General features: G+C 36.9%; 1 protein-coding gene across 2 annotated transcripts in view; it reads right to left on the reverse strand.

Moving 5' to 3' along the window:
- Nucleotides 1-19,637, reverse strand: part of LOC107717721 (DNA topoisomerase 2-beta-like) — a 44,851-nt gene that overhangs the window by 3,070 nt on the left and 22,144 nt on the right. For both annotated transcript variants that reach the window (XM_016524559.1, XM_016524558.1), the window contains exons 18-34: nt 18,688-18,802; nt 18,402-18,523; nt 16,746-16,894; nt 14,440-14,671; nt 13,021-13,155; nt 12,726-12,926; nt 11,859-12,054; nt 11,508-11,599; nt 10,780-10,935; nt 9,870-9,953; nt 9,589-9,786; nt 5,357-5,504; nt 5,110-5,277; nt 3,915-4,095; nt 3,054-3,136; nt 2,869-2,958; nt 473-696 (exon numbers count right to left, since the gene is read on the reverse strand). In XM_016524559.1, coding sequence (XP_016380045.1) covers nt 473-696; nt 2,869-2,958; nt 3,054-3,136; nt 3,915-4,095; nt 5,110-5,277; nt 5,357-5,504; nt 9,589-9,786; nt 9,870-9,953; nt 10,780-10,935; nt 11,508-11,599; nt 11,859-12,054; nt 12,726-12,926; nt 13,021-13,155; nt 14,440-14,671; nt 16,746-16,894; nt 18,402-18,523; nt 18,688-18,802 — 2,574 coding nt within the window. The remainder of the gene's footprint in view (nt 1-472; nt 697-2,868; nt 2,959-3,053; nt 3,137-3,914; nt 4,096-5,109; nt 5,278-5,356; nt 5,505-9,588; nt 9,787-9,869; nt 9,954-10,779; nt 10,936-11,507; nt 11,600-11,858; nt 12,055-12,725; nt 12,927-13,020; nt 13,156-14,439; nt 14,672-16,745; nt 16,895-18,401; nt 18,524-18,687; nt 18,803-19,637) is intronic.

The raw sequence follows: 19,637 nt of genomic DNA on the forward strand, positions 1-19,637 counted from the left end.
GTAAATATATCAAAACTTTATTTTTGATTAGTAATATGCATTGCTAAGGACTTCATTTGAACAACTTTAAAGGTGATTTTCTCAATATCTAGATTTTTTTGCACCCTCAGATTCCAGATTTTCAAATAGTTGTATCTCGGCCAAATATTGTCCTATCCTAACACACCATACATCAATGGAAAGCTTATTTATTCAGCTTTCAGTTGATGCATAAATCTGAATTTCCAAAAATTGACCCTTATGACTGGTTTTGTGCTCCAGGGTCACATATATGAGTCTATACTGTAACACACGCCAAACTTCTATTTTTTAAATCAAAATAGCTGAAAATAATTAAACAGCAAATTTTAATTTAATAATATTTTTTTTTCCACCCTTAATTTGTTTATAATAAACATATCCACACAAATGCTATTATCCGTATTACACAGACGTAGCTTACAGTGTTTTCAGTAGAGGATAAATCACTCACCCTGCTGGTGGCAGTCTTTCCAGGCTTCTTCACAGGGCTGTACTCATCCTCCTCTGAGCTCGACTGCTTCCTCTTCCTGCCTCGGCCTTTGCCGCCCCCTTTCGGTGCTGCTGGTGCTTTTTTAGTGCCCGTGTCTGAGTCCGAGTCCCAGAGAGAGGTCTCAGGCTTCTTGGCTTTTGCTGGAGCTTTCCTCTGTTTAGGTGCTGTGTCTGCAGGTTTCTTAGCTGGAGTAACACAACAACATGATTTCAATAGACTGGAAATTAGCTATTCACATTTACTCGTTAAGATCGTTAAGATCTGAGCACACATGCTAGTCAAGTATATATGTTCATTTAAGACTGAAACAGGATGTTGAATAAAAAAACATGTTGGGTGAGACCAGGGGCCAGTTGCATGTTAAGACCTTAAGAACTAGTTTGACTAACTGGCAGTTAACCAAGTGGATATAAGTCTTTATTATCAGATGCAAATTAGATCAATCTACATTTTTATGTGCAGTAAGTGACTTTTGTCTTGCAGAAAAAATTAAGTGTCTAAATTTTAAGACTAGTCTAAGCAGTTTATGCAAGCGGTCACAGATTTTCTCCATCGGGAATTGACTGGCTTGTACAAAGTGTTTGTGCCGTTACAGTGATTCTGTGGATTGTGAAATTATTTTAGAGGAAAAGACTTCATTTCAGAAAATGCAATCATTCCATAAGTTACATTTTGATAAAATACTGCTAGGACAAAGTTGGTTACACTATAATTACACTGTAACAAGGACACCTTAAAATAAAAAGCACTAAATACATTTAAGTACTGAGTAATATTAATTAACTACATGTACTTACTATATGGTTAGGGTTAGGATTAGGGTTTGTTTGGCTTTGGGTTACTTGCATGTAATTATGCATAATTCATTGTTATTATAATAGTAAGTGCAGGGTGTCGCCTCTTTAGGCGTCTGTTCTGTGCAGTCAGCGGCAGAGAAGCAGCGCATTCAGCTGACCGTACCACAGCAGACGTCAGTAAATGAGTACAACACAGGGTTTCCAAGCACCTGATGCTTACTGACTGTTTGGACTAAATATGAAATATGAACATAGTTCATATGTTAATATCCACATAGTTTGTTACTCAGATGCAGGCAGTGCGCTGCATGTGACAAAAAAGTAATATAGCCAAAAACCTCTGCATAGTCGCTCTTTAGTGTAGATGTATGTTGATTTTATCAGACAATGTAGCGATTATAAATCAAGATTTAAGGAGTAAAGTGAGAGTGACTCCTGGTTAACAGGTAGTATTAATGGGTCGTGTTTAGTCACCATTTATACTTGTTTTATGTATGACAACAGAAAATATATACAGTGGTGGCCAAAATTATTAGAACACTAGTATTTAGCAGCTAAAACATGTTTTTAGGTCAGTTATTTCTATCTTTTGCTGTAGCGTGTCAGTAGGAAATATCAGTTTACATTTCCAAATATTCATTTTGCCATTAATTGTAATAATCCAGTGAGATTCTTGTTTGCTCCACACAGAGATCTGATCTGATCATCATCAGTCTGTCTGGAGTGACATGAAGAAACAGAACAAACTGAGACAGACTTAATCCAGAAGAACTGTCTCCAAGACACTTCAAGAAAACTTCCTGCAAAGCTCCCTAAAAACGATGCACACATGCACCTAAAGCTGCTTTAAACACATAGGATGCTCACACCAAATGTTGATTTAATTGAGTTAATATAAGTTAATTGATAAAGAAAATCTATTTATGACAGCATCCTCATTTTACAGCATTTTTACACAAGTGCCTAAAACTTTTAACAGTTCTGTAGCTTTGCAGGAAGGTTTCTTGAAGCGTCTTGGAGACACAGTTCTTCTGGATTGAGTCTGTCTCAGTTTGTTCTGTTTCTTCATGTAATCCCAGACAGACTGATGATGATCAGATCAGATCTCTGTGTACAGAAAACAATAATCTCACTGGATTTATTACCAATTAATGGCAAAATGAATGTTTGGAAATGTAAACTGATATTTCCTACTGACACACTACAGCAAAAGAGAAATAACAGAATTGAAACCATTTTTCAGCTGGTGAACTAGTGTTCTAATAATTTTGGCCACCACTGTACATGGGAACAGCTTTATTGGACATTCAGTTGTATTTCAGTATGAGACAGTTCATAGAGTAGAACAGATCTGAAGACTTGTCTGAACACAAACTTGTTATTAAATATGCAAATTATTATGTGACTTCACCTGCTGCCACAAGTCTCACAAATTCCTGTGGGAAACACTGACGTACATGTACCATTATTCTTTGGCACTGATGAGTTGTTCACAATAACATGTAGAACACATAAATGAACATTTTGAGTTCATGTTGACTTTTCACTTTCATGTTGTACCTTTTTTAGCTGGAGGTTTGTCAAAAGCAGAACTGCTGGAATATGATGAGAACACTGGACCCCTGTCTTCATCGCTGTCTGACTTCACATCTGATGAACAGACACACATTATTAACACATGTACTCATATGTTTAGTGTAGTTGCTTGTTGGCAGAGACACGATAAACCACCACTGGACACATACCGTCATCGCTGCTCTTGTCAGCAAAGGCAGCTTTAGATGACAACACCGTCTCTGGATCCTTCTTCTTCGCTGGTGAAGTGGACCTGAACATGAATTCATTAAAACTGAAATGAGCTGCATTCATATTTAATTGTCACCTTCAGCATAAGAGTAAATGCATACTACATAGTTTCACTAAATGGGTGGATCTCCCAAAACCTATCAAAAACACACAATTGTCATTATTCTCAAATTCCTGTTAGGTTATCATTATTGTAAAACTGCATTTGTTCTTCAAATTATATTAAAACAATTACTAATATTAATACAATTATATTTTTAGTTAAATCAGCATAAAGGTAGTACAACTTATAAATGGGTTAAACTTTATTTTAAGGTGTCCTTGGTACACGTTACATGTACTTACTATTATAATAATAATAAATTATGCATAATTACATGCAAGTAACCCTAAGCCAAACCCTAACCATATAGTAAGTACATGTAGTTAATGAATATTACTCAGTACTTAAATGTATAATTACACTGTAACAAGAACACCTTAAAATAAAGTGTAACCTATAAATGCATAGTAAAATTTAACATTTAAATAGTAAAAGTAAACAATCTGTATTGTATAAAGCACTATAGAAATTTGACTTAATGAGTTGAATTTTTACAGTACAGATTTTTATGAAGTATTTTTTTTGCATTACAGTAAAAAGAAATGTGTTTGCTTGTCATGAAACTAACGGCACAATGCAAAGCTCTTAATGGTCCTATTTTGTTTACACAAAAAAATGCAATTTCTGAAATATGAACCTAAAATGTTTGTGACAGGCTTTGAGAGATTCACCCAAAGTGAATATATAGACAACATACAAATTAGTAAATGTTGTTTTTGGAGGGAAAATGTCATCGTCATCATCTTCATCGTCATTGTGCTGCTCTGTGTCTTTACTGGAGCGAACAGGTGACGCTGAAGCATCATTCTCCTGTTCTTCATCACCGTCCTCCTCTTCCTCCTCCTCAGAGAAGTCAAACGTGTACTTGGCCTTCACAGCTGTGAAACAACACAACACATTTCAGGTTATACATTTGTGAAGCGTCATTTTAACACGATATGAGTACGTTACTTTTGTTGTTAAAATACTCAATCTAAAAATGTTCACATATGCACTACCACCTCTGCACTATTTTCAAAAACTCAATATAATCTTTCAGGAGCTGGTCAATTACTTCTTGCATAGATGTTGAATGGGTCATTCCATGTCAAATCAACCAAATTTCAGAAACTTCCCTGGCCCAAATTTTTTATTTTGCTAATATTTTTTCCTGAAGAAAGATAAACATGAAAGCCAAAATATTAAATGCTATGGATGAATATTTACTGAGTAATACATTATTTTGTAGAGGGTGGTCAAAATGGCCATTTTCACCTGAGATTTAGAGCCAAATTTCAGGGGGTTAAAATGACTTCAGAAAGATTGCAGTATCATAATGTTACTTTTACACAGAGATTGGTAGGTCTGTTAGTAAAATCTGTTGACTTTAGTTGTCTTCGTTGCATTATGTGCAACCATGGGTGACCATTCAAAAATTGGGAAACAGCACTTTTCAAGTTTTTTCTCCAAAGTTTGCATGCCCATAACTCAAGAAGTATTAATGTATTAATTAGTCTTAATGCCTTTTTAGACATTGGGTCTTAACAAACTTTCCTTTTGGCATCTTCATTATTAAGGCCCTATATGATTCAGTTCCAGAGATATTGGGATCTCAATACGGCTCCAGGAGTAAATTGTGTAATTGAACGCATTTTCAGTGGTCAGAAACCAAATGTGGGTCTGAAGAACAAATAATGTTGAGTTGCCACGAAATGACCCAAATATGTTTTTTCCATCACCCTTCATGTGTACACAACAGTCCAGCCCACTGATAGCCATGCAAATATATATGGTGAAATAAAACAAATTCTGTATCGGCCTACTGTTGCATGACATGAACCGTCATATCACCAAACCTGATTTAAATGACGAAAACATTAGCAGTACAGAAGTGTTGATGGAAGCACACACACCTGAGGCTCTCCTGTATGAGGTGTCTCTGGGAATAACAGGTTCATTTTCATCCAGCTCATTGTCGGACCGATCATTATCAACTTCATCATCATCTGACCACGGATTCCTCTTCTTCACTTTCTTAGCTGGACCTTTAGGAGCTGCTGGCTTCCTTTGTCTCGGAGCACCTGAAATAAAAATATTAAAAACATAAGCCGCATCTGAAAGTAAACTGAAGTTAAACAGAGTGCCAGTATTTATTGTTACCAGGTTCCTTCTTCTCTCTCTTCACCCGAGGAGCTTTGGGTTTGGCTCCTGGATTGGGAAGGCCGGATGGAGAAATGAGGGAATTCTCTCCTTCATTGGAGCCCAGCGCACTGTCCTCATCAAACTCCAGCTTCATGTCTACCTCAACCTGACACAAACACACATCTTTAGACATGCACAGACACACTACCAGACTTTTATTAGCTGTGCTTCAGCCTATTTAGGTATAATTGATATAGGGCTCCAGACTATTACATAAACTGATAACAATCGCAATATTACTATTGTTTATCACAAATAAGTGCTGTTATTATTAATAATACGCAATTTGCCTCACTTTAGTTTATTTGACAGTAAAGCACAGAGTGAGTGTAAGTTGGGGTGCTGATGTAACTTTAATTACATTAACAACATCAATGTCTGTAAGTGTAAAAAAACTCATTGTTCTGCACCAGCTGGACGGTTATAAGACTAGGCTGCATGTAAAATGCACCTCAAGTCCTGCATAGAATTAATACCTGTTGCACCAAATAGGTGTAGTGCTAAGTTAAGGCAGATGTGAAGTGTAATGAACTGTAATATTTATTGTCGATTCGTGCAGGATAAGCAATATATAAAGCTGCACACTAGGGCTGTCAAAAAAAACATTCGAATTTCGAATATTCGTCGAATTTAAAATAAAAATCCAAATTTTTAGGTGTGCGTTAAGGAGGCAGCCTTATCAGTGGCGCACGAGATGCGATGACGATGTAAATGTCACTGTATTATAATGTATTTGTTAGCCTATCCAGTTAAAGCCACTAGATGCGGCGCTGCTGCGTTGTTAATTACAAATATTGCGGGAAAAGAGAACATCAATGCGGAGAAGATGTTGTTTACATCAAAACTGAAACCAAGCCGTTCACACAGAACACATATTTCGCGCATTTTCTAGAGGGACATCTTTCACCATTGCACACGCGTCTCGCACAAGAGAACTGCATGTTTAGAAAGCCATGTAAAATTAATGCAAGTTCAACTTTGAAAAAAACATATCTCGAGACTTTATGGAGGGGTTTTTTCCCATCCCACTGCAACTCATGTTTTTAAATGAAAAATGTACTCTGTGTGATTGGCTTTCGGCCCTTTGTATTAAACTATGCATACATACATGATGCTGTTTTTTTTATAGTTGTTTAAGCAACTTAATTAATTATAATTGGTTTATAAACATTATTTTAAACATTATGCACTTTTTTTCACAGATAGTCATGTTATCTTATGCTTTGAAGAAACGTGCATAATATTTTGCTCGATGCGCCCTCTTGTGGCCTCAGGAGAGAAGCCAAAAGCTTTTCTTCACCCTAACTGAAATTATGCATTTTAAATTTGAATATAATTCGAATTTTGATCATATTTAAGTACAAAATTCGAATTTAGTTTTTCAGCCATTTTGACAGCCCTAATGCACACTGCCAACAGAGGTAACTGACATAACACAAAATGTATTTCTGTATGTAATTATGCAGGGAATGTTAAATATGTCTGAGATTATTAGCAAAAATTGCATACCACACACCATCTTGTTCAGAGGGACAGTATAAATGCTTGGAAATAATATTGCATGTCTTTAAGTCCATTTACAGTCAGCAATATGTTTCTGAAGAAGTTGTGAATCCTCTTCGTACTCTTGGAGAATTTGAGAAATAATAATTAAAGGGCTGCAGGCTGGACAGCACAAATTCTTTGGCTTTTTATTAGCATGACAGTTTGCCTAGGAATTAAGTGTCATTTGTATAAATATTGTTTAATTAAACATTAATTTAACTAACGTTTAAGTCATTACATTAACTTTGAAATATATGTTGTTAATCAAACCACTGTTGAATTATTTAAATTAATTTACTATCCTAATAAAAACAATATTTTGTAATTACATAACCACAGTGAATAACAGTACAAGGTAAATTAAGTATGCGCACCGCTTAAAAACAAAACATAAATCTGTATTCAGATTTCAGAATGAGCACTTTGACATTTGAAGGACATGTAGCTCGCTCACACTTTTCATACGTTGGGGAAATTCCTGACTTAAATAAATAAAGCATTTACATGCTTAGGACGTTTGCAATGTAGGGATGTACAGATAGACTCGATGACTCGTAATGTTTACTCACTGAAATCAGATGGTGTGGTGGCTTCACTTGTTATGATGTCATTAGTAGTAAATGTAGGTTTGTAACCAATGTTCCCTTTAATTTTGTTTCTTCCTGAGCAAAACTTTTCTATGTTGGGCAGACATTTCGTCCACCTGAGAAATTTTTTTTATACCGTACAGAGCACACACAAAAAAGTGTGCAACTTTTAACTTTAATGTGCTATTTATTAGTGCTGTGTTCGATACATCGATACGACGATGTATCGTCACAGAGATTTGATGATACGAGTATCGATACAGCTGTCCCTGTATCGATACTGTGGCACGTTCGCTGCAGTGGACTGCGCTTAATTTGAATACAAGAACACAGTTTAAAACAGAGTAGAAAAGTGCAAGGTTTCTAAAAAATTATGAATAGAGCATAATATATAGGCTACAACAAGGTTTAATCTGGCCGCAGACAAAGTCCCTTTCCCCACAGAGAACACAACCGGGGTTGCCTGATATAAAGAGACGTAATCTTCGAAACAGAGCTTCCCACTTGCGCAATACGGAAATATCTGCTAAGTGTGCTACTTATTTTTGTCAACCTGGCAACCATGTGCACGCGCTCTCTCTCCACTGTGGATAAACGCGCTTGCGTTCTGAAAACACCGGTTAGCTTGCAGTTTAGCGATTTCCACTTTAATATTCTATTCTCAGAAAAGTGTAATTCATCAAGTGTTCATTCATGAGAGAGAGAGAGAGGCTGTGTATGTATGAATTACCACCGTTTTGCCGTGTTTCTCTATTAACAGTGAAGCTGTGGATTTAATTGCTTTTTAATAACGATGATGTTACCAGCTCCTTGTTGAGAAAGATAATGTAGCTCTTCAGCGATTAAGCTATTTTATTGATAAAATTGCGGGGCAGCGCTAAAAAGTTTGTCTGAGCGCTGAAAAGAATGTCTGTGCGCGTGCGCGTGATCTGATCTGTGTGACTAAATGTGCGCGTGAGGTACAATGAAGACAGCGCATTAGTTTAGAACTGTTCTAATTTTTATTTTTATTTTTTAAACGTAGAGTGTTGATTTGTGCAATGATAACCTACCAGCAATGTTAAGATGATTTTAATATTTTAGAATGAGTACATTACAATATACATTTATTAGAACGAGTACATTATTATTTATGGGCTTAAAAACAAGATGCAAACAATCAGAATATTGTACCTGGTGGGGAGTGCTCAATGTAAACATGAAACATATGCCATTACCTATATTGTACTGTGGTACAGTTATGGAGGCCCTTCATAATGCAGAGGTCAGCTGCCTTTATTATTTAATAAACAGCTGTTTTACTAAATTCTGCTGAGGTGAAATTCAGTGCAGTCCCGTATCGTGATACGTATCGTATCGTGACTTTGCTGGTGATACACAGCCCTACTATTTATATTTAATTTGACCCTTGATGTAACTAAATGATGCACATTTTAGGTTACCTGAGAAAACATTTTTTTACAGTGCTGTTACAACAATAACATTCTATTAAAAATATTTTCTTTTTACAACTCTTGCAGAACAATACAATTCTTTATAATATAATATAATATAATATAATATGAAAAATTCTCATGAATTCCTTTTGAGGTCAATTATTTGAAGCCACTCTTCTTTAAAACATCATGTTTTATTTCATCACTGCATTTGCGTTGGCTCTCGTGTTGAGCTATTTCGTCCGCAACCATTAAAGTATTCGGTTTCTATAGCGACTCAATTGGCGCACATTCTCCTTCTATGAAACCTGTAAACCGCATTCACCGGTTCTAACTCTATAACAACACCAACTCTATAGTGGTTTGCCCGACCATTGCACTGCGTTTGTCCTGTGCGCGGCATATTATTTCTTCTGCTGGGCCGCACACATGCGCAGCTTAGAGGGAACATTGTTTGTAACCCATGCAATGTGAATGGTGTTAGCTTACACCAACACTATCATGATAACCACAGATAAAATATACATTGCATGACTATATTTACAATAACATTCAGTATGAATACACTACGTTTGTTGACCGATATAGATTTAGTTTCATCCTCACACACACTCGTCGTTACCTTCTTCTTTTTGGTGAGTTTCTTGGAGGCGTCGGCTTTCATAGCGAGTGTGACCTGTGGCTCTATCCTGCGGCCAAAAGGAGAGGGCAGAGTTTCCTCCAGATGCATCTTTTTCACTTTAGGTTTGCCCACCTTCCCTTTCACCAGCTTCACGGCCTTCCCAGAGCTCACACTCTCCTTCTCCTGCTCCTCCACACGCTGGAAGAAAGACAGAGAGAAAACTCTCACACACTTCATCACACGCATCTTGACTCAACCCGATGTCTATGAAAGAGACTCACATCCAGCTCCTCGATGAAGACGGCCAGATCTTCCCTCCACAGATCTTCTGAATTCTTCCTCTGGAGTTCATTCAGCTCTGCTTTCTACATAAACCATTGAAGAGCAACACTCACAGTTAAGACTGAAGATTCTTACCCACTACTGTTCAGTGTCCATAGCTCACCACATGACTTTTAACAGGGTTTGTGAAGGTATCATCAAATCTTATTTAATGCTTTTTAATGCCCTGCAGAAACCCTGTTTAATGATTATAAAACGGAGAGTTCCAGTGCTTGATTCTGATTGGCTGAGCCGCGCTCGAAGCTGTTGTAAATTACACTACAAACATACACCTTTGTTTACGTTTGTGTGTTGCTCGGCAACCACTTTGTTGCAACCACAACTGTTTCTGAGGAACTACATTGTTTGGCGGAAGAATAGTGTTTTTATTAATATCATTACACTTTATTTGCTCTGTTTTATTTTGTGAAACTTTACTACGTATATGGAATAACCGTTTTATAAAAGCAATAAGCCCCGTGAAGCCGTGGTTTACAGTGAATTTATAACAGCTAAGGGGGTTTTAGGCATTCCGCTTTGCGTCGTAACCGCCCCTTAGCTATTATAAATTCACTGTAAACCACGGCTTCTTGGGGCTTATTGCTTTAACAAATAAAATGTGATCTTTTCCTCACACAAAGCTATTATATGACTTCAGAAGAATAGATAGAATAGGGGTGGGCTCGACAGACAGGGACCATATAAATGTAAGCGGGATAAATCACAACCGTTTCGTGTCGGGTGGTTCTTTGCCTACACGTCGTGCATTAATTTTGTTTAATGCACAGCAAGCCGTGGGTTATCCCTTACAATATAAAACTGATATGAAACATTGAATGTAACACTGATGGCTGTAGGAGATATTAGTACCTTCAGGTCTCTCTGCTTGAGGAGTTCCTCGACCTTCTCCTTGGTCAGACACCACAGAGGCATGTTCAGAATGTAGTTAAAATTCGGCCCAGAGGAAGAGCCAGAGTCCACTGAGCTGTCACTGTCGTTACCATCGCCATCCTCATCCTCCAAAGACTAACATCATCATCATCATCATCCAGCCAAACAGAGAGAAACAGCCAGATATGAACAGTGAGTAAAAGTGCAAGCACTACAGACACTAGAAACTATATAATCCAACTTACTATAATATTGTAAATATAAAAAATTACACAAAAAAATCCAACTTAGCCATCACAGTACTAAAAAATGTAAATAAAAATATCCAACTTAACAGCCATCACATCACTAATGGTCAGGCTCAGGCTTGTTCGATTGTTCATATCTAAAGCACTGTCTTGACTGTCCACTGACTGCATGCACAATTCAGAGGCATTTATCAAACAAAAGAAGTAGTTTGGCAGAACAACATCAGATAATATTGTCAAACTTATAAAAAAAAATACCAAATGCACAAGAAAAATGGGTTCTTTGTAAGCCATAATCTTCTATGACGTTTAGTCTTATTTATTTCAGTGCATTATTTTATTTTTTTATTTTAGTGGGTTTGGTCTTAATGCATAGACTTTATCTTAAGGCATGAGCTGACCTCTAACAGATGCATACATACACAAAGCTGTATCTATCATCAATGTTTCCTCACATACCTTCTCCTGGGCTTTGTTCCAGGCTGCAACGGGGTCGGATTCGTATCCTTTTTGCACCAGCATTCGGATCAAATCTCTTTTTGACTTGTTCTCTGGTAAATTAATACAAACCATTAAAACACACCGAGAGCACATTTATTTTTTATTATTATTTTTTATTTGTTTTAAACAGATTTCAAATGGATCTTCATTTATTTGTCCTCTGCAGTAAGGCCATTATTAGCAGTTACACTGAAGTAGAGATTCAGATTTACCAACCAGAGAGATGAGAAAAAACATATTTCAGAAGAGGATGCATGATTACATTACAAAGATCTTAAAATCTGACACGCGTATGGATAAACATCTCACCGATTGATATTTTTCCCTCAATCTTCTCCAGCACAAATCGTGCCTGGTTGGAGAGTTTGGCTGCCTCAGCACCCAGACTACCCACCAGCCAGTCCTTCCTCAGTTTATAATAGTGCAGGCGCAGCTCAAAGAACTCCTTCAAGATATCCTGCACCGACTCATAGCGCTTCAGACAGCCCATGTGATCAAACAGCACCTACAGACCAGTGAAGAAACGCACGAGGCAAATAGAAATCACATTACCGGTTTCACAACAAACCAAACACTGATGACACATTATTAATAATCTAGCAGTGTTTTTTGCATCATGTTTTGGTGGAGAGTATGTTTTAAAATAATTTCTCGTCATGACTTTGAAAACATGCAGCGATGTCAGGGATCATTTGATTAAGTAGATGAAAATAAAGTGCAAGTTGTACAGCGCTAAGCTGTCAATAGTGTCAACACTACTGTAATACAATGTTGTTAATGCTTTTGTGTTTATACCTACCGAGTACTCAAAAGGAAACAATTACAAAAATGCCTAATACATCCCTAATATGGTTGTATTCCTCTTGCATGCACATCGCTTTGTGTTGGTTAAGTTACTTAAGTTTGTGTCCATTAAAACCTGCACTAGGAGAACTTTTAGCTCTCATGGCCACATCTTTAAAGGTATGCTTTTGGCAGTCTAGCGGTTAATAAACAAAACTGCAGAACACTGCAGCTACAGCTACTTCGCTCTTTTTATGTGTATGACGAGTCACGCAGGTACTGGGCTACTCGGCAGCGGTTTATGTTTCCGCAGATTGATTCTGGCCTAATTATGAATCGTGGTGTGAAATGGCCTTAGCTTGATTCAAGAGCTTCAGGAGGGGAGGTTCGTACCATTGAGTTGCAGGTGAGGGACGACTGCAGTTTGAAGACCTTGTGAAGACCGGCTGCCTCTGCCTGTGCAAGCTTCTCCTCTGTCATGCGCACCACAAACTTCACTGTGGTGTCGGTGTGGTACTCCTTATAGTCATTGATCAGAGGAGGAGTTTTATCTGTTCCTTGGAGCATGGGCTCCAGAACCGACTCCTTATACGCCTGAAAGAGAAAAAAGATGGCATTTCTGGCATCACCAGCATTCCAGTAAAGAGATCCAGCTTTACAGCATCAAGACTTCTGCAAGTGATCTTACCTGAGTCCAGGTGCGAACAGGAAGTTCGGTAATCTCAATGGTATTTTTGTCCAGGACAGACACTTCTCCGCTGACCAAATATTGGTTCTGTCCCAGCACATGAATGGCACCTTTGAAGTTCTTGTAGCTGGGCAGCTAACAAAAACATGAAGAGATGCAGAGAATGAGTGATTTAAACTTATTCTGAGTTTGATGATCCCTCCATCCATCCAAAGATATGGTATCTGATGTTTCCGTGAGCACTAGTGGCAGCTGTTTATATCACTGCTAGATAAGCTCTCAAGAAACAAACATGCTAAAAATGGAAAACACTGGCCGCTTAACGTTTTAACTTCCTTTAGTTTTACTATCATAACAACACCGACAGAGTGGCACTTGCACCTGTCTGCTGCAGAGATTGGGTAAAAAATTGGCTAAACCTTTTCCAAACATTTATTTTGCGAAATCAATAATTATGAAAAATTATCAATAGCTATTCACCTCTGCAAATTAGGCCAAATTCCTCTAATAAAAAAAAAGTAAACAGTAATAAAAGAAGAACAAAGAAACTAATTACGAGCAATAGAACAAGTAAATTTAACAGAACAAAGTGAGTGCTTAAAAGGGTCCTTGATTGTGATTTCACTTTTTTAACTTTAGTTAGTGTGTAATGTTTCTGTTTCTTTTACAGAATTCACTTTTTAGGCCTACAACAAACGGCTGGTAGGGACTACAACGAGCTTCTTCCTGGGTTGACATCACAAACCCTGAAATTTACATGAACCCTGAAGTTTTATAAAGTTTTATGAAGTTTGCAATATTAACAAAAATAACGCACTGTTTTTGAATAGTTAAAATCGTCCGCTTGGAATTATAAGGTTCTGTCTGCATTTTGAATAGTTTTGAGTTATTGAGCTTCTTTTTTGCATGTTTGCAAGTTTTTGCATTCCATTCGACTGTGCAGATAGAACCTTTTTGTTTTTTTTATAAAAAGTCCCAAAATTAGACAACATTAACAAAATCTATCACATAATGTAAATAAGTTGTCACAGAATAAGAATATGTGAATAACTAAATTTTCACAATGTCAGATAGAACCTTATAATTCCAAGGGGACGAAATAACTAAAAGCAGTGGACTCCTTAAAGGGGTCATATGATGTTGCTAAAAAGAACATTATTTTGTGTATTTGGTGTAATGAAATGTGTTTATGCGGTTTAAGGCTAAAAAAACACATTATTTTACACATACTGTACATTATTGTTTCTCCTCTATGCCCCGCCTTTGCACATTCAAGTTAAAAATCCGAAAACAAGTATCCAAAAATAAGGTGGATACCAACATTAAAGTTTCTGCAGATATCATGGTATAAAGATGTTTTTCCGTCACATGCCTAGTAAACGTGCAGTGGTCAGGACAAGAGTAAGGATGAGGTCTTACCATGGGAAGAGGGTCCTGGTGGTTGAGCATACGGTTAATGTTGTTGACGATCTCTCGCGAGTCATAGTTGGGGATCTTGCAGGCCCAACCAGTCCCGATACCCTCAGCTCCGTTCACCAGTACCATGGGAATTATGGGTATGTACCACTCTGGCTCCACCTTCTGGTTGTCATCATACAGAAACTTCAGCAGGCTGGAGTCCACAGCAGGAAACAGCAGTTTGGCCAGTGGACTGTAAGAAAATATAAAAACTGATCTCTTTAGATAAAGACATATATAAAACTAAATATAGTGATTAGGATTAATGTCAAACTATGTGATAGAAGAATGAATGTAATTAAACTGTATGTATTTAAATGTCCATAAAAGCATTAGGGCTACCACAACTAATCAATAAAATAAATCGATAATGAACATAATTGACAACGAATGGAGACAACGCATCTGAAACATAGCGGAGTGACCGAAGTTGCCGTAAACATGATAATGCTTCATATTACACAATTTAAACAAAAGAATATAGTTTGACACGGCTTGCCCTGCAAGGTGCTTTGACAGATTAAATTCAATTAAATTCAAGTTTATTTGTATAGCGCGTTTCACAATGCAAATCTTGTTATTTTGGAAAATAAATTAAATTAAAGCAGCTTTACAGAAAATTGAAGTTTCTTACATTATATTTAGTAGGAGCTTATCAGTGGTGACTATCTCAAGTTGATGCCCATATGGCAGAAATGTACGGTAAAAACCAAGCAGTTAGTTAGTGACATATATTCAAACAGATGTTGAACACTATTAACAACAGTGATTATAAGTGGCGATCAAACTTATAGCAGAATTTGGTAGTTTTGTATATTGTTTCAGGGTTAAATAGATTAGATACAACCCTCTACGCACACCTTGGCAATATAATCGCCATTGGCTAGTAAATTTTTTAGTTTACTCGCCAGACTGATATACTATTTTACACGCACACACACACACACACACACACACACGTTTACTTAGCTATCTAAATGGGGACATTACATAGACTTCGATTGTTTGTATATACAGATAGTTATATACTTTTTAACCTAAACCCACCCCTACCCCTCACAGAAAACTTTCTGCATTTTTACAATTTCAAAAGTAAAAAAAACTTTGTTTACTTTATTTTAACAGTTTTACAAATGAGGACATCCACAAATTTAGGTTTTTGCCGATTTTGTCAGGTTTTGCTCACTTTTGGGTACAAATTTGTCCCCAATATATGGTTAAGTAGGTACACACACACACATGGTTCCACCCAATCAGCTTATCTTTGTAAAATGGAACAGCTTCTTAAATAACTGAATGTGCACTCTTAACTTCAGCCAATCAAGCATTATATATATGATAATTAAGCACTTTGATAATTAGTAACTATTATGATAATTAAGCACTATTTAATGATAGAACTAGTGATTAGAACTAAAACTTGGTAACCATGAATGAATGCATATTTGTCATTTTAACTGAACTTAGGACTGGTGGTGGTGTTTAAGATATTGTTGGTCATAGGTAATAGTAATTATTATTAAAAGATACTACTACTAGATCGCTTGACGGAGAGCGAAACTCTCAAGCGCTCAGTCAGCGTGTTTATCGAGTGAAAATCTGTGTTGAACGCCTCTCACACACATACTGGTGTGTAAAATCTAAGAATTTATTAGCCAATGGCTAATGTTAGACAACATTTAGTCGCCCAGAGTAAGATTTAGTCGCATATGCGAGTGATTTACTCGCAATGTAGAGGGTTGAGATACCAGGTTAGATAAATGTGTTGTTTAAAGTGTATGAGGCTCAACACATAACATTTAACAGCCTTATTCTTATCTAAATGTTAGAATGTTATCTACATGTTAGAATGTCACACGACTATTTCCATTTTGCATAAAGTCTCGTCGTGACAGTAATCAAGTCTTCTTGAAGCACACCAGCGCAACAGAATAAGAGCACAGTAATTATGACTAAAACACACATTTTGCTATAATTTATCTTGTTAGACATTAAATATGTGACGAGCAGGGTGGGGCAGAGAGCTGTTAACTTTTGCTTTAAAACGGTAAAAAAATCAGCAATTTATATATTTTTTTGGTTTAGAATGTAATGTCTATATTTTAACCTTTTTTTTGCACATAATGTATAGAATAGCCTACACAGATACATGCAATGTTTTTGTTTTCATAACCTTCAAACTGCACAACTGCACATTTCATAACCTTCAAACTGCACATTGTTTGGAGGTATGGCACCAGTATATGTCAAAACAATTAAACTCTTACCTAAGCATAGTAAAGATGTAACGAGGGCTGGCAGCATCTTTCCCGCCGTTGATACGGGTACCAAACTGACCGAGAGGCTGAAGGATGTTGATATTGTTGCTGCCCACAAAGTTCTGGGCCAGATTCACGATAGTCATCATCAGGGCTTGCTGCAGAAAATATACAATTTCTTGTCATAAATCTTTCATTCTGTTCAATTTTTTTTTTCAATAAATGAGTGTTATTATAATTGAACATTTTCAAATAAATAAATCGAATCATGGTTTTTGATTCAAGACTGTTGCATATGATTTCTTCTTAAAGGGGTCATATGATGCTTTTTTAAAGATCATTATTTTGTGTATTTGGTGTAACAGAATATGTTGACATGCTTTAATGTTCAAAAAACACATTATTTTTCAAATACTGTACATTATTGTAGGTCCTCTATGCCCCACCTCTCTCAAACGCTTCGTTTTCTACAAAGCCCCCTCCTTTTTTATACATAAGATTTCAAAGTGAAATTGTGCATAATTTTTTTCCGGTTTGTAATGTGTGCTTGTTTTTTGTTTAGTATTTTTGGTTACGAGTTATTTAAATTCTGTTTAAAGGGGTCATATGGTGCTTTTTTTAAAGATCATTATTTTGTGTATTTGGTGTAACAGAATATGTTGACATGCTTTAATGTTCAAAAAACACATTATTTTTCAAATACTGTACATTATTGTAGGTCCTCTATGCCCCGCCTCTCTCAAACGCTTCGTTTTCTACAAAGTCCCTCCTTCCGACAAGCGCAGTCTGCTCTGATTGGCCAGCTGACCCAGTGCATTGTGATTGGCCGAACACCGCAAGCACTCGTCGGAAATGTAACGCCCCTTACCATAATCGCGAGCTTCATCTTTCAAAATAAATGTAAAGACAGAGCCCGAAAGGGGAACAGAGTCGCGTGACAGACACAGTGATGAAGCTGGTATGTGTTTGCAGTACACAAGCCACGGTTAAGACAGCTGACTCCACTGTGAGTGACCCTGTCTCTCTCTCTCTCTCTCACACACACACACACACGCGGGCGCACACACACACGATGCGCAAAACTCCACTTTTGAACTTAAACTAATAACAAAACATACTTACAGTAGCTGATTCAGAAGCGCCAGATTGTCATAGTAAAGTCAGAATTACCTCCTCTCCTAGGTTCACGGAACGGTCGTCCATAAAATGCATTGCTGTTCTGTTGTAAGTGATCCAAATAAAGTGCTTTTGCTTTCGCACTGAAACACACAGCGTCTCCCTGACATGGCTGCTTCAACACTAACTGCGGTTACTGAAACCACGCGTTCTTTCTTTGCGTGAACATTTGGGTGGCATTATGCAAATATTTCCATATAGTGTGGTAGATATGTGGGGGCGTGTTAGAATGAGCCGTTTTAGGGGGGCGTGGCAGAGTCTTAACTTTAATAAAGAATATCTCTTTGGTTTTGAGACTTTAGTCTTTGCAACTTCAGGGATCTTATCTATGCACAATCAGCTTGTAACACTCCAAAGAGAAAGGAAAACTTGAAATCGCATCATATGACCCCTTTAATCAATGCATCAAGAAAACCACTGTAAATAGCTACACCAGTAAGCACCAAGAATAAATAAAAGCAGCAAGGCAAAGAAAGGTTTGCTACAAACTTCTCCGTGATGGTATGCAGACATCTCAGCCACGGATCCAGCCAGCTGGGCCACCTTGACTTCCCTTTTATCATTCCTCTTCATACAGGTGAACAACACCTTCCTCTGACCCGGCTTCAGACCTGCATGCAGCAGACATTAAGTTAAACCACAGACAAGCAGCCAATCTACATCAATATCACTTCAGTCATACATAATCAGTATCCGAAAAAAAAAAGCAAAAACACTCAGGGTAAGAGAAGAGAAACCCAGTTCAACATGTAAAAACGTAGCTGAAGATACACACCATCAACAAGCGATGGAATCGACCGCTCGTTGTCAGAATTGGAGAAGAGGATGAGTTCTTTATTGATGAAGTCATTGTAGGACAGGTGTCGTGTTGATGTGCCATATAGGAATTGCTGTGATGAGACAACAGGGACATGCACAAAGAATGATCAGACAATTATTCATTTCCTAAAAGTAGCCACTCATACTTGACAGTAAGAAGAAGAAAAAATTAAGAAATAAAAGTTCAGTTTAAAGGAAATACAAGTTGGTTAAGACAAACTGTGAATGTTGGTCTTGCCCAGTTTAACAGAACCTCAAACAGTCTTGACACTTGAACTTTAAGTTAATTTCTGTGATTAACATTAGTTTTTTTACACATTAAAAATGATTAATGCAATTAATGCAACATCCATTTTTTCAGTTTCCTGAAATAACAATGCTAATGTCTTTTAAGAGCAGTGATTAGGGATGGGTATCGTTTACATTTTATCAATACAGATACTGCTTATCGATACCGGTACTTATCGATACTGTTATCGATACTATTTGGTGCAAAAAGATATAAAGTGAAAAGTGAAAATTTCAAGTTATTTTATTACTGCTGAACTTTAGCAACTGTATTAAATTTCTTCAATCAAGAGCAGTGAGTTATTTTTCTCTGTGTGTTTTATTTTTAAACGAATAGTTCACCCAAAAACGAAAATTGTGTCATCATTTACTCACTCTCAAGTTGTTTTAAATCTGAATGAGTTTCTTTTCTTCTGTTGAACATAAAAAGTTATTGAAGAATGTGGGAAACTATACAGTTGCTGGTCCCCAGTGACTTTCTTTTTTTTCCTACTATTAAAGTCAGTGGGGGCCAGCAACTGTTTGGTTACCCACATTCTTTAAAATATCTTCTTTTGTGTTCAGCACAAGAATAAATAAAAATTTATCCATCTTTGGACGGAGTAAATAATGACAGAA

Source organism: Sinocyclocheilus rhinocerous, unplaced genomic scaffold (genome assembly GCF_001515625.1).
Source record: "Sinocyclocheilus rhinocerous isolate Xijiao unplaced genomic scaffold, SAMN03320098_v1.1 scaffold2318, whole genome shotgun sequence".
In the NCBI taxonomy this organism is placed as follows: Eukaryota; Metazoa; Chordata; class Actinopteri; order Cypriniformes; family Cyprinidae; genus Sinocyclocheilus; species Sinocyclocheilus rhinocerous.